This window comes from Dipodomys merriami, unplaced genomic scaffold (assembly GCF_024711535.1).
Source record: "Dipodomys merriami isolate MVZ:Mamm:240054 unplaced genomic scaffold, mDipMer1.0.p SCAF_13, whole genome shotgun sequence".
Taxonomy (NCBI): domain Eukaryota; kingdom Metazoa; phylum Chordata; class Mammalia; order Rodentia; family Heteromyidae; genus Dipodomys; species Dipodomys merriami.
Genome location: NW_027202604.1, coordinates 41,280,331 through 41,293,285, shown reverse-complemented (window position 1 = coordinate 41,293,285; position 12,955 = coordinate 41,280,331). Strand labels below are relative to the sequence as shown.

The following is a 12,955-nucleotide window of genomic DNA, read 5'->3' as shown; positions in this document are numbered from 1 at the left end:
TGTCTCAGCTGAGGTGCAGAATGGACTCTTAAACAAGTTTTTTGGAAGGCACAGTGGGAGATGGTAGGGCCAACAGAACCTGCACTTCTGAACAGTCTATAGGCTGAATAAAATTAATGAGGAGTATATGTAGGCTCTGGATGCAAGCATACATAGTGTATTGTGCCTGCCTGTGAGTGGAGATGAGGTCACAGAAAGCTTTCTGTGGTTAGTGGGGTCCTGCTAAGGCTTAGACAGCATACAGCACAGCTCACACAGAGCTGTGAGCTCCTGCACACTGCTGCCGACAGAGCACAGCTTCCAGACAAGGGGGCGATGCCAGCTCTGCACTCTGCCTGGCCTTCTGGGGCCTCGTCCATTTCTAACAGGGAGGGGAGGAGAAGGAGCCTTCAGGCCAGGTGTGACCCTTACTGGAAGGTTTAGGGAAAGATAAAGCCGAAGGAAAAAGAAGGTGTGGAGGACACGTACGAGAGACCTTCATGGAACTGGAGTTATGACTCAAGTGGCAGAGCAATGGCCTTGACTAAGAAAACCTAACGTGCACGCTGTCCGCATTAGAGAGCGTGCAGGTCTGAAACAGGAGGTGTGAGGACGCCCCCCGGGTGAGTTCCTGGCAACAAGCCCCTCAGCGTGGTGGAACTGATGCCATGGCTCTGGGGGCCTGCACAGTCAGAGGTCTGCAGAACCCTGGGGGGTGACAGGACCGTCACCTGGTCCTGGGAGAAGTGGACACCAGAACCAGGAGGCTGGGGCCGGCTGCTACCACTATGGCAGGCCCTGATGGTGGGCCCTTGAGGAATTCAGCAGGGCCTCAAGCTTGCCCCGAGTAGTGTGGTTCAGCACTGTCTGGCTAGACAGAAAGCCCTGCCTCTGACCACAGTGTTGGACGCATGGTGCAATAAACAGACAAAACCCTACAAAACCTCCCCTTAGGAATCGGCACAGGAGAGGTGACAGGAGTTGGGAAAATAAACCTAATAGCAACAGTGCTAAGCAGTTACTTCTCTACTGATTAAAAAAGAGAGAGAAAGATTCAGCTGTAATAACATTTAATCCCCAGAAGCTAATCTAAATGTAACACTCAAAAGAAAACAGAAGTGGCACAAAGAAAAAGAGCCCCGGCCACTGCCTCTGGGAACAGTGGCTTTATTCCCCAAGTGCGCCCATTAATAGAGCAGGGATGAAATGCCATTTCTGTCTTTGTTCAGGGCAGGGGATTAACCAACTGTTGTCTCTAAGCCCAGTTTTTTGAGTCATGGATCTCTGAGTACCAAGAAAGCACAAGCTGAGGCTGGCCGCCCAGCAGGCAAATGCTCCCCTGAGCTTCTCAGCCGGTGGGGCGTCAGCTCTATGGGAATGAGTGCTGTGCAGGCCAGGCCCTGCAACCCAACAGCACTGGCTGGGCTTGCAGGGCCCATAGCAGTGGCGAGAACAGGGGAAATGCCCTCCTGACACGCTCGCTCAGCTCAGCCCCAGGGCCTTGGTCAGGAGGCCCTGCTTCCCGGAGGGTGCCACTTCCCACAAGACCCAGCTCAGGGACTGAACTTGTGAAAGAACCTCTGCTCTCTCGCAGGGGCATCTGCCCCGCTCTTGTTGCTCAGGTGGGTTTGAGTGTCAGGCGCAGCCTCGATGCTCTCATCTTAAATACCCCTGTCACCCTCCGCCACGCTACCTTATTTTGTCTTCTCGTAGCACTTTGCATAATCATCTTGTTTCACTGCAAATCATCACCCTGAGAGCAGGAGATGTGGGTCCTGACCACGGCTGTGCCCCGAGAGCACTGTGTATGGGAGGCACTGGGGACATGTCTGCTGATGGTTTGTCACCCCGGCTGGCAGGCTGAAGGGGCCACCTCTCCACTCTCAACGCCATCACTGCTTTGTTCTCACAAATGCTGCCAGTTATCCTTCTAAAGCACAAGTCTGATCATACCAATCCTTACTTAAAAAGCTTTTTTACGACTCGCTACTGCCTACAGGATGAGCTCTAGAACACTCCGGTATGCAGTGAAGGCCCTTCTCATCTGGGGCAACCTCATCTCTATCACTCTGCTGTTCCTCCGCCAGCCCTCAGCCACCTCCCCAGTGAGCCCACAAGGAAAGCCTACTACTGCAGTCCTGTTCCACTGACTCCAAGTGCTCGGCCATCTGCTCCTCTTCACACAGATGGTGAGGCTGGGCCCATCCCACAGCCTCACAGCTCAGGCCCAGCTCAGTGCTTGCTGCCTCAGTTTCCACATGTCCTGCTGGGCTCTCACATTTATTATAGATGCTTCTATATCCACAAAGTGCTGAAATACTGGGCCTCGGACTACAAGAATGAATAAGACATAGCTCCTGCCTGGTAGGACCCATGTGCGCAGGCAGGACAGCACAGAGAGGCACTAGGGTGCATCTGAGGGAGACAAGGCCGTCCGCTCCACCTGCCCCGGACTTTGGACCCGCCCCTCGCCAAACTCCAGCTGTCTGGGAGGTGAGGACATGGCAGGCAGAGCAGCCCGATGGTTCTGTTCCCCAGAGAGAACCATGCCTCACCTCTCCAGCTACACATCCTGTCTGCCACCAAGTCAGTGTCTGGAAAGAATGTCTGCACTTGAACCATTATATATACATTATATCGAGCATCATCATTCAATCTCACCTTTAAGGAGAATGAGGAGGATTAAAATTATAATGCAAATATACTCCAATCTTCGTGAGTACTGGGCCCAGGGACTGAGTGGGGGGGTACAGGAATGAGTCTCTGGTGGATAGGGTTCTACATATCATCCAGGAGCAAACGACTAGGCAACTCTTCCCTGGAGACATGGTGGCAGGCAGCCTGCCAGCCAGGGGAGGCAGAGATAAAATGCCAGCTTTGTGTTGCCTATGAACAGATGGGAAGAGGGCTAGCTACCCCACACTCTGACTACAGATATAACACTGTGGCTTTTTCCTTAAACATCTGTGGAGAAGGCTAGGTGCTTCATGTAGTTATCACCACTCGCTACACATCAGGAAGGTCTTTGCTAGACCTAACTTGAGTTGTCTTGACTCTAGGTCTGGCCTTGCTGCCATCCCTCTGTCTCCTTTCCAAAGGATCTGTCAGCTTTCTCCTTTCAGGCTGCCCAATGTATATCTGCCTTCAGCCTCACCCACCTAGTCTCCCTCTGGAGCCTCCAAGTCTCCACCATGTGTCTTCATAGCCGAGGGCCAAGTAAGCATTTCACTACTGATGATGGCAAGAAACAATAGACTATCACGGGCCAATTCCGAATTTCATCTGCTCCAGTGAGGCTACAATCTTATTCCTGATAGACGATTTTGATACACCTGGCAGCAAAATGCTTCTCTTAACTCTTTCCAACTCACTTCACCACCTCCTCACTCCCACAAGAGCTCATGAAGACACTAGGACACCCCAAGGTGGCCACCAGTCACTACAAGCCAAGCCTCTTACGCTCACGTATACCCATTTACTCTTCCTACCACATACACTCATGTACTAAACATAGCCAGGAACACAATCATTCCTGATGTCTCCGCCTTGGCCTAAATCACCTTTCCTTGGGATCTTTTTAATAGCCTTATTCAGTTTTAGTTACACAAACTATAATGACCATAGAGTCTTTGTTTTTGCCTTTAAAAAAAATAAGCATGTTATTAGGGCTTCAGTCTCCTTTGGTCCTTTTTTTTTTTTTTTTTTTTAAACTGAACTCACATGCTCTGGCCAGGGATAAGTACTGTTCTCTGTGAGGCAGGGGCTCTCCATGTGCACACACAAGCACACTCTCTTTAGCAGCTGTCTGGTATTCCAGAGTGGACCGGCGCGATCCCTGACCTACCTCCCCACTCAGACACGGCCAGAGGCTGCCTGCTCACACACAGTAAGGGTCACTCTGGGGCACAGCCACAGGGGTGCCTTTGGGCTCTGGTTTCTTCCTCTCCTTAGCTCCAGATTCAGTCAGTGCCTTGGGCTCGCTGTCCTTTGCTTCTGACCTCCAATCTCTCACTAAAATGCTTCCAGATGATAGACCAAACACTGCCCGAGTACTTATTCTATATAATGAGTCAGACACTTTCCTAGAGGCTTGCAAGCCTCCTGATGCCTTCGCAGCAGCTTTCAGGAGTGTGTCTCAGAGGTCTGTCATGTGCCCTGGCCGCACCATGGGCAGCGAGGCTGCGATCCCTGCTGCAGGCTACAGAGCCAACTGCCTGTCAACCTTACCCCTGACTTCCACCATGGCAGCCGCCTGGTGCACAGCTATCACGGCTACAATCTTAACCAGGTAGCTAGGGGAATGCAGCACTAGGTAAGACAGACAGGAAGCAGAAAATAAGCTCAGGCTGGATATTTAAGTGACATCACCTGGTAGGAACAAAGAGGGTGATCATTCTAAAACAGGATACACAGAGAAAAGACTCTACAATAGCGTCTGTTCTTAAATCAGAAGCCCAGCTCAAAATCTCAAAACTGAAAACTCTTATCAGGAGATTTTATCTGGCCCAGGGGTGGCAAATGGTTCTTACAGTTGCATGTCAGTCCTGGTGGCTGATACTAGCTGATACAGTGCCGTGCAGGGGAGCATAGCAGAGGCTGTGCTCAGGGGAATGCAAGAAAGCTGGGCCCCACCTCCACATCTGCTGGGGAGTAGGAAGCCCACTCAGGCAAGGGGCTAGCCGCCTGCCCACCTACACTCTGGATCCACTTTCTCCATGCATTTTCCTCTCCCCTACACAACAGAGGCATTACTCTGCCAACAGTGGCACTGGAGGAAAGCACACACAGTATTGAGGAAGTCAGCCAGCCAGCTCGCCAGCAAGCAGCTTAATCCCAGAGCTGTATGTTTGTAAGATAAGGGCCGCAGCAAGGCGGGGAGAATGAGTGCAGACACACAGACCTGCCACTCTGGACGTGTGTTCTGAAGAGGAACGCGGGTCACCGCCTCTGCTCTTCCTAAGAACAAGCAGAAGTGAGCACTGCCCTTGCTCTCATTTCACTGACCAGGAAATCTGAACCTGAGAGGTCAACTACCCTCCTAGGCTTCCACACCTGCCTTTAGGGACAGCCCGGCCTCTGCCTAGAAGTTTCATGTAGCAAGAAGACAGGACTACACAAGTATCCAGCAAGGCACCCCTACTCCCGGACACCTTTGGTAACTTAAAAAAAAACCAAATAAACAAACTTGTTAACTAAACTTTGATTTGTTAATGAATTTATTAAGTGGGCTTTGATTTGTTAACTTCTAAAAGAATAGACTGATCCTTCTAAACCACTGTAGCTTCTTTTATGGAGGTTATCTAAGGTTACCTAAATAGGGAAGTAACATCTTTGGAATTCAGACCGCGCTGAATGTTATCTGGATTAAAGACTGTTTAGAATGCCATTTTATTTGGGGTTCAAATGAATGACTATTGTTTTAATAGGTCATCAGTCTTCAGCTAACTAAACAGATGTGCACTGAGGTACCGTCTATTTACTCCCTTACGCCGCCCCCCCCCCCCCCCCCAGCTTGCACAGCTTTCTGAGTGCAGGAGACCCTGTGGCAGCTCAGCTCCCGCATGCTCCCAGTCAGCCCCGGCTCTGTTAATCACAGCTCTCTGCATCAAAGTCCTTGGAGCACAATGACTCAGTTTCAGGAAACAGTTAATAACCTTTTCCTTCAACTCGATTGTTCTAACCTCTTTGAGGGCCGACTCTTTGTGGGGCCAGGGAAGACTGTACAAGCTTCCTGACAATGAGAAGCCAAGACAGGCTCTGAATGAATCCCGCGGGAGGAGGACTGAAGGCTGTCATAAAAAATGGATGTGACACAATAGATGCAGGCTGTTCCCTGGGGTCTTCATCTCCTCCTTCAGAAAACCGGAACACTACCGCCTGCTGGGCTGCAGGGAGGCAGAGGCCAGGGGGTGTACACACACACAGTTTAGATATTCACTTCTATCTCAACAGCACTTTTCTTCCAAAACTAGAGTCCCAAACTGCCAGCCTGCCTCACCACAGCAAGCTCTCGGCTTGGCCCGCCTCCATTTGGACAGGCTTTGGTAAAGCTTGAGAATCTCAAGAAAAGCTTGGGGGTCCTTCTGATTCACCCTTACTGCTACTAACAGTGTTTGGCTCAATCTGCTCTGTCTGAGATGGCTTCTTCTGCCTGGCCAAGTCCAACCATACCTTGCAAAAACCGTCAAGAACCTTTCTCCAGCCACAATGAGGCAGACCCGCACTCTCCCTGAGGGAAGAGAGGAGTTAAACTGAAATAAAAATGAGTCTGTCTGCAGGTATCTAAGGACCCAGAGGCGGGGCCTAGAAGGCCACGAGGTGAGAAGTAGCCATGGAGCCATGAGTGTGCATGTTGGAGGTTTCTGGCAGCTCCTGGTCTAAGAGAAGAGGCTGAGCTTCAGCCTAAAAGGCAGCTTTTCAGCTGGAGGCAGGGCAGCTGAGCGGACAGGCTCAGAGGAATGCCCGGGGACAGGTCCTTCAGAGCCAGAAGCTGCCACAGCACCGGGGACCCCAAGGGAAGCATTCTTGAGAGTAGCAAGACAACACTCAGCCATCTTCTTGAACAACACTCGGCCACTTTGTTCTTTTAAAAACATGTAAATTATTGAGCTACTTGAGGAAAGAGGTGAAGAAGATAACCCAAAGGCTCCTGAAGGGCCAAAGAGCCATTTCTAGAAAATGCAAAAGCAGTGGTTTAGGGCTCACCAAGATGGAGTCTTGGAGGGCCACATCCTTGGCTCAGGGGCAGTCAGCAGAGTGGGTGTCAGGAGGACGGTCAGCAGCCTCCTGTTGGCCAAGTCCCAACGGGAGCGAGGAGGCCTGCCTTCATCTGGTGGCCACTGTGGAACAGGCAAACATCTCTGGGAAAGATGATGTCACCGGAGCCTCTGTGTTCTCTCTACCATGTCTGATATTCAAACAGGAGTCATGCACACAAAGGGAAAAGGGGGCAACAACACAGGCTCTCAGATGACTTTAACACAACTATTGTTATGTTCAAGAAAACATGCCAAGAGCAGAACTCCACCAAAGACTAGAAATCCTTTAAAAAAGGCAACATGTATAACAGAAAAATAATGCAACAGCTGAAACTTGGAATCCACCAAGTAGGTTTAAGGCCAACTTGACACCATAAAGAGGATAAGTGAACTGAAAGACCAAGAGGAAAAATGCAGAAACAGTATGAAAATTTAAAATCATGAAACAGGAAAGAGAAGCGGCCTATGAGGCAGTAATGCATGCAGCTGGCTGGCAGTCCTGAGGGGGAGACAGACAGCGCAGCCCGGAGAGATCTAAGGAGATAATGGCTGAGAACTTTCCCAAACTGACAAAAAGACATCGAACTCCAAGACGTAAACCCTACAAAGGAAAAAAACCTAGTAAAACTGCTAAAAACCAAGGACAGCGAAAATCTTAAAAGCAGTCAGGAAAAAAGAATGAACCCCAAAGTAGCAGGAGTAAAATCAACAACTGCCATCTCAAGAGAAAAACATACACTAGAAATAAACAAGAGTTAAAGCTATCTTCAAAAAGCTGAAAGATGATTATCTTTTTCAAAATGCAGATGAAATAGATATTTCCACACAATAGAAAATATAAATTTTATCTGTAAAGTTATACTAAGAGAAATACTAAAGGAAGGTAATTTTTTTTGTTTGTTTGTTTCTTTTGTTTTTTTTGGAGATTAATCTTACTTTTTAGCCCAGACTGGCCTCATACTCATGTTTCTGCCTCCCAAGGGCTGGAATTACAGGTGTACATCACCACATCCAGCTTAAAAGACATTCTTTAGTCCTAAGAAAAGTGATCTTAGTTGAGGCTGTAGCTCAGTAGTAGTACTTTTACCTACCATGTGAAAAACAAATAAAAATGATCTCAGAAAGAAACAATAAATTCACCATTCTGTAAAGACATGGAAAATTTAAACATGCTTAAATAACAGACCCTAATTGAATATGGAACAACTGGTTTCATTGACAAGACACACATTTGTTTTAAGTACACAGAAAAAGGTCTGCCAGAACAGATTATATACTGAATCAAAAATCAAGTTTCAAAAAAAATTCAAACAAGGAAGACTATTCTCTTTTTATGGCAAATTAAACTAAAATCAGCCCAGTGTGGCACACACCTCCTGTGGACACACCTGTGTCCCAGGGGAGGCTGAAGACTTGTGAGTTTGAGATCAGCTTGGATTATACAGCAAGACTCTTGTCACAAAAAAATTTAAACTAGCAATCAATGGTCTAAAAGGTAAGTAGAAAATTCTCAAACAAGCCGAGTACTGCTGGCTCAGAGAGAGGCTGAGATCACGGTTCAAAGCGAGCCCGGGCAGTAAAGTCCATGAGACTCTTATCTCCAATGAACCACCAGAAAACTGGAAGAGGTGCTGTGGCTCACATGGTAGAGCGCTCGCCTTGAGCTGAAGAGCCGAGGGACAGCGCCCAGGCCCTGAGTTCAAGCCCCACAATCCACAGAAAAATTTAAAGATCTCAAACATTTGGAAATTAATCAATACATTTCTTCGAAACAAGAAATCAGGATGAAAATTGGAAAAATTTTGAACAAATTATGATAAAAACACAATACACCAGAACAGGCCGCAGCTAAAGCTGTGTTTATAGACAGAGATCTGTGGGCTTCACTCAGCTACATGAGAGGAAGGCAGGCTGGAAACACAGAGTAGTCCTGGTGTGGACATCACTGGTACACTCCCCCCCGCCCCCAGGCTCATCTCAGGTGAGGCTTCCGGTGCACACGGATGTAGGAGGCCCATGCAGGAGGATGCTGCCGCCCGGCTGCTGCCATCAGCTTTACAGTGAAGTTTTCTTTTATAAGATGAGCCTAATCTAAAATATTAAGTACAGTTCATTGAGCATCTCAAGCCATTAACAGTCACTTCCTATCAAGTACCATGTAGTCTACATAAATGTATGTGTTACAGTTTTATGTAACTGGCAGTTCAATAGGTTTGTTTACACCAGTACACCACAAATACAAGTGTAATTAATGTGGTGTGTTATGACAGTATGTTAGGTACAACATCACAGGGATCTCCATTATCATCTTAGGAGACTACTTCAGTCTAAAAGTGATTCACAGCTAGCCAAAACATTCTGCTCCTTAAATAATCTACTTCTTGCCACGGGGCCTTTGCACATGCTAAAACTAGTTTTAAATACCTTTTTCCCTTCCTTTCTTCTGTTCAACTCATCTCAAAGGAGTCACTTCAAATTCTACAGATAATTTCTTCTAAGTCTAGGTTAGGTTCCTCTGACATGTACTTTCATAATTCTTTCACAAACAATAATTGTGCAGCAACAGCTGGTTGTGCAGTTAAGTTTAAGAGTTGTTTGTCATTCCCAAGATACTATTCACTGTCTCCGCGGGGCCTAGCAGCCTTTCTATATATGTGTATATGTGTTAGATGAATGAATGAAAACACTGACATAGAGTTTGGCCTGTAAGTAACCATTCAATTTACTCAAAGCTGTTAAAAGATGTTCCACTGTCTTGGAAGAAAACTCCAAAGATTACCGTCACCAGTAGTTGGCATCTACTTCCATGACATTTACAGTCATTTGCTAATCCAAGATACCTACCCAGAGGTTTTTTCCCCCTTGATATTTAAGGAAAACAATCTTTAACTTTACACTGCTTTTTGTTTACTGCATTGGAAAGCTAATGCATTTATCAAGCATGCTCTATTCCACACCAAGCAGGTGTGGTGAGTGACTCAAATGGCTACTAAAGCTGAGTGCCACAGATATGCCAGCCTCCAGCCACAGACATCCTCCCACAGCTCCGGTGCCTGGCCGTGCCAGCTGGCCGTGCCGGCAGGTGCAGAACCTGGTGAAGTCCCACTTCCTGGCTCACGGACAGGACCTTCTCTAGGTTCTCTCACGGTGGAAGGGGCAAGGGAGCCCTCTGGGTTCCCTCTCATGAGGACACTAATCCCACTCATCAAGGGGGGCCTGATCCCTCCAGAGGTGCCAGTTCCTAAGAGGATCACACTGGAGAATGGCTCCGTTCCCAGCCCACAGTGAGCCTGCTGTGGACCAGGACTGGACCGCACTGGCGCCAGGCCTGCGCGGGCACTCCCTGACCGGAGGTACAGCCAGTCTGCAACCCAGGCAGGCTCCCAGCTCGCCTTCTGCTGCCTGCAGGGACGTGGGGAGAATGCGGTTCCACAGCCTGAGCCAGGTCTGACCCCAGCTCTCCAGTCAGCCGTGCTGGCCTGCCCCCCTCAAGGGAAGCAGAGCTTGCTTTGGCTCTGTGTCAAGGTTCCTGTCCATGTAACTCAGCCTTTGCTGCTTTGGGCCATGGTGCTAGCACCCCTGGCAGGAGGAACCACTCACCTCAGGGTAGTAGGGAACCAACAGCAGGAGCGGATGGGTCCCAGATCCCATTCAAAGGCACCTGCAGTAACCATCTTCCTTCTACTAGTCTCCACCTCTACAGGGCCTCCCACCCCACCCCCGTGCCATGGGCTGGGCAAGCCATGCCTTCAACACTGTAAGAGAAGTCTCTAGCCTCGGTTTCAGCTCTTCAGCTGTGAAATGGATAGCAGCAAATGACCAAATGACCTTGCAGGGCCTGCCAGAGGGCCCCTGTTTAGTAACGCCTCCAGTGGCGGCGGTCATGATCCTGCCACAGCCCAGCGCTGCCCAGCTCCACGGGCTCCACACGGAGGAATGGAGTACTCAGCCATTCTCTGTTCAATCTGCCCACCTCCTCACCGGCTTGCTACTGTTATTTCCACACGTACTCCGACACCTCCCCTTTACCCAGTAGCCAAACACATCTCTGACATCTCCTTGCGGTGCCAGATCCAACCACTTCATAGCAAGTAGGCTTGCCTGAGAACCACCTGACTCCCTGTGGGGAGGGAGTGGGAGGCTGGTGGGGCCTCCTGGGTGCACAGACCCTCTCCACACACAGGTCCCACAGGCTCCACTCCTCCTCCACAGGCACCAGCACTCTAAGTTCAGCAAAGCTGCCTTTGTAAGGAGCACAGAACCTACCTGTGTCTCCCTGGGGCTGGGGCTGAGTGTTCAAGGACAGTCCAGGAGTAGGACAGACAACACAAGGAGCGCACCGCAGCCTGTCACTTGAGCAAGCCATCCATCTCCCTGAGCCACTGGGAGTAAACTGTGTCCCACCCCAATTGCACGTGACAGGAGGTGCCTACAGGGACAGGGTGAACTCCTCCCCTATAGGCCCTCCAGAGATTGGAGATATGCTGAAAACACCTCAAAGCCCTCCGCTGGCTTCCTCCGGGGCCTGATCACCTCTCCTTGCCCAGGCGGACAGTGGAAATTGCTGCTCACCAGATCCCAGCCTGGAAAACATCTCTGACAGTTAGCCTCGCCCACTCCAACTGACCGAGGAACTGGAAAGAGCCGAGTGCTAATTTAGGCAATTACCACTAGCCAATGGTTAGCTTAGGCTCAGGTGAGGGAGCTGAGGAACAGATGGCTGTCGTGTTATTAGAGAAATGTGAAATCAGGCAGGTAGCAGCAGGCATCAAACCACATGCGAGGGTTTTTACAAATGCAGGCCAAGTTTACAAAGAACAATAAGCAAATTCTTACTTTATTACGCTCTCTGCTTTCGAAGCTGCCTCGTGGAATTGCTGAGCAGACAGTTTATACATCTCAGCATTCTACAAAGAGAAAAAGAGAACTGGTTACCAAAGGCTGAAACATCCCCCTGGCCCTCATGGGACACAACCGCGTTAGAAACCAACAGATGCTAATTTCTTGACCAGCAGCAATGCAGAGTGATTAGTCCGCAGCTTGGGTTCCAGCTCCTACCACACTGCCTGCTGCTTTAGGGTCCTAGAATAGCAAGTGCTGGAAGAACACAACAAGATCCTGTAGTTTAGGGCCTCATAAGCCACAGGCAAAACCTACTGGCCCCCATTCTGTAAAGTCTCACGGGCATATAACCATACTCATTTGTTTATATATTGCAGCTGCTTTTATGTGACAATGACAGACTACAGTAGTTGTGACGAAGACTGTATGATCTACAAAGCCTAAAACATCTATCATCTCTAATGAAAAAAACTCAGTCTGGTTTTAGGTGGACTCTGCTGCTCAGAGAGGTATAGTGATATGACCAAAGTCACACAGCAAGGGCAGTGTGTCAGGCTCTCACCCAGGAGTGTGGGTTCCCAGCCTGGGACACACTCTGCTGCCAACCACAACACCCACTTATCAGCACGGTAGCCACTAGTCCCGAGCACAGCAGAGATATTCTAAAGGTCCACCCTCCATCCAGCCTGAGACTATCTGTTGCAGTGGACACCGCCTTGGAGCCAGGCTGGTGGAAAAAGCTGGGGTTAACTGTTTTGTGTGCCTCCCAGGCCAGTCGCTCTGCTCCATCCGGAACAGGCTCCTGAGTTACTACTCGCTCCCAGAGGAGAGAGGCATGAACACATGTTCTAACACCTGCGGTTCCAGGTGGGAGGGCTTCAAGGCCCAAATGGATGATACCCAGTGGCTGGAGAAGCCACCAAGGCTCAAGGCTCAGTCTTGTGGGAAGCGGATTCTAGGGGAAAGCAACCTAAGCCAGGGCTAGATCAGGTTTCCCCTGTGCAGGGTGATGAACATGGCTGCAGAGGCAACACGGGCCTACCTGAGGCCTGGCCTCCTTTAGACACCAGGCCTTTGCAGCGAGATCACAGGGCTGTGCTTCCTGAGTTTGGCTCTGTCCACCCAGGCCACGTGCTTAGCCTGGCTCTGCCCGCACAAAAGGATCATGCTAGTCCTTACAGGTGAGATTGTTCAGAATCAGCCCCACAGACAACTACTTCCTGCATAGCACAGAGCTCAATCAGGACTGTGAGGAAGGCAACCAAGGTGGGCCGGGACCTCGCCCTCGGATAGCCAGGCATGGGAGGAAGGTACCCTATATCCTCTCTTGGGACTCCCACACAACCCCTACCTAGCCTCAGAGGGTGGTCAGGGAA

The 12,955-nt window shown here is 49.5% G+C and overlaps 1 protein-coding gene across 3 annotated transcripts in view; it reads right to left on the bottom strand.

Annotated features, from left to right (window-relative positions):
• LOC138824864 (MICOS complex subunit Mic25-like) overlaps window positions 1–12,955 on the bottom strand; it is a 223,714-nt gene that overhangs the window by 27,222 nt on the left and 183,537 nt on the right. For 2 of the 3 annotated variants that reach the window (XM_070019264.1, XM_070019266.1), the window contains exon 6: window positions 11,574–11,644. The exons of the other annotated variant lie outside the window; for it this stretch is intronic. In XM_070019264.1, coding sequence (XP_069875365.1) covers window positions 11,574–11,644 — 71 coding nt within the window. The remainder of the gene's footprint in view (window positions 1–11,573; window positions 11,645–12,955) is intronic. 3 annotated transcript variants of the gene reach the window in all.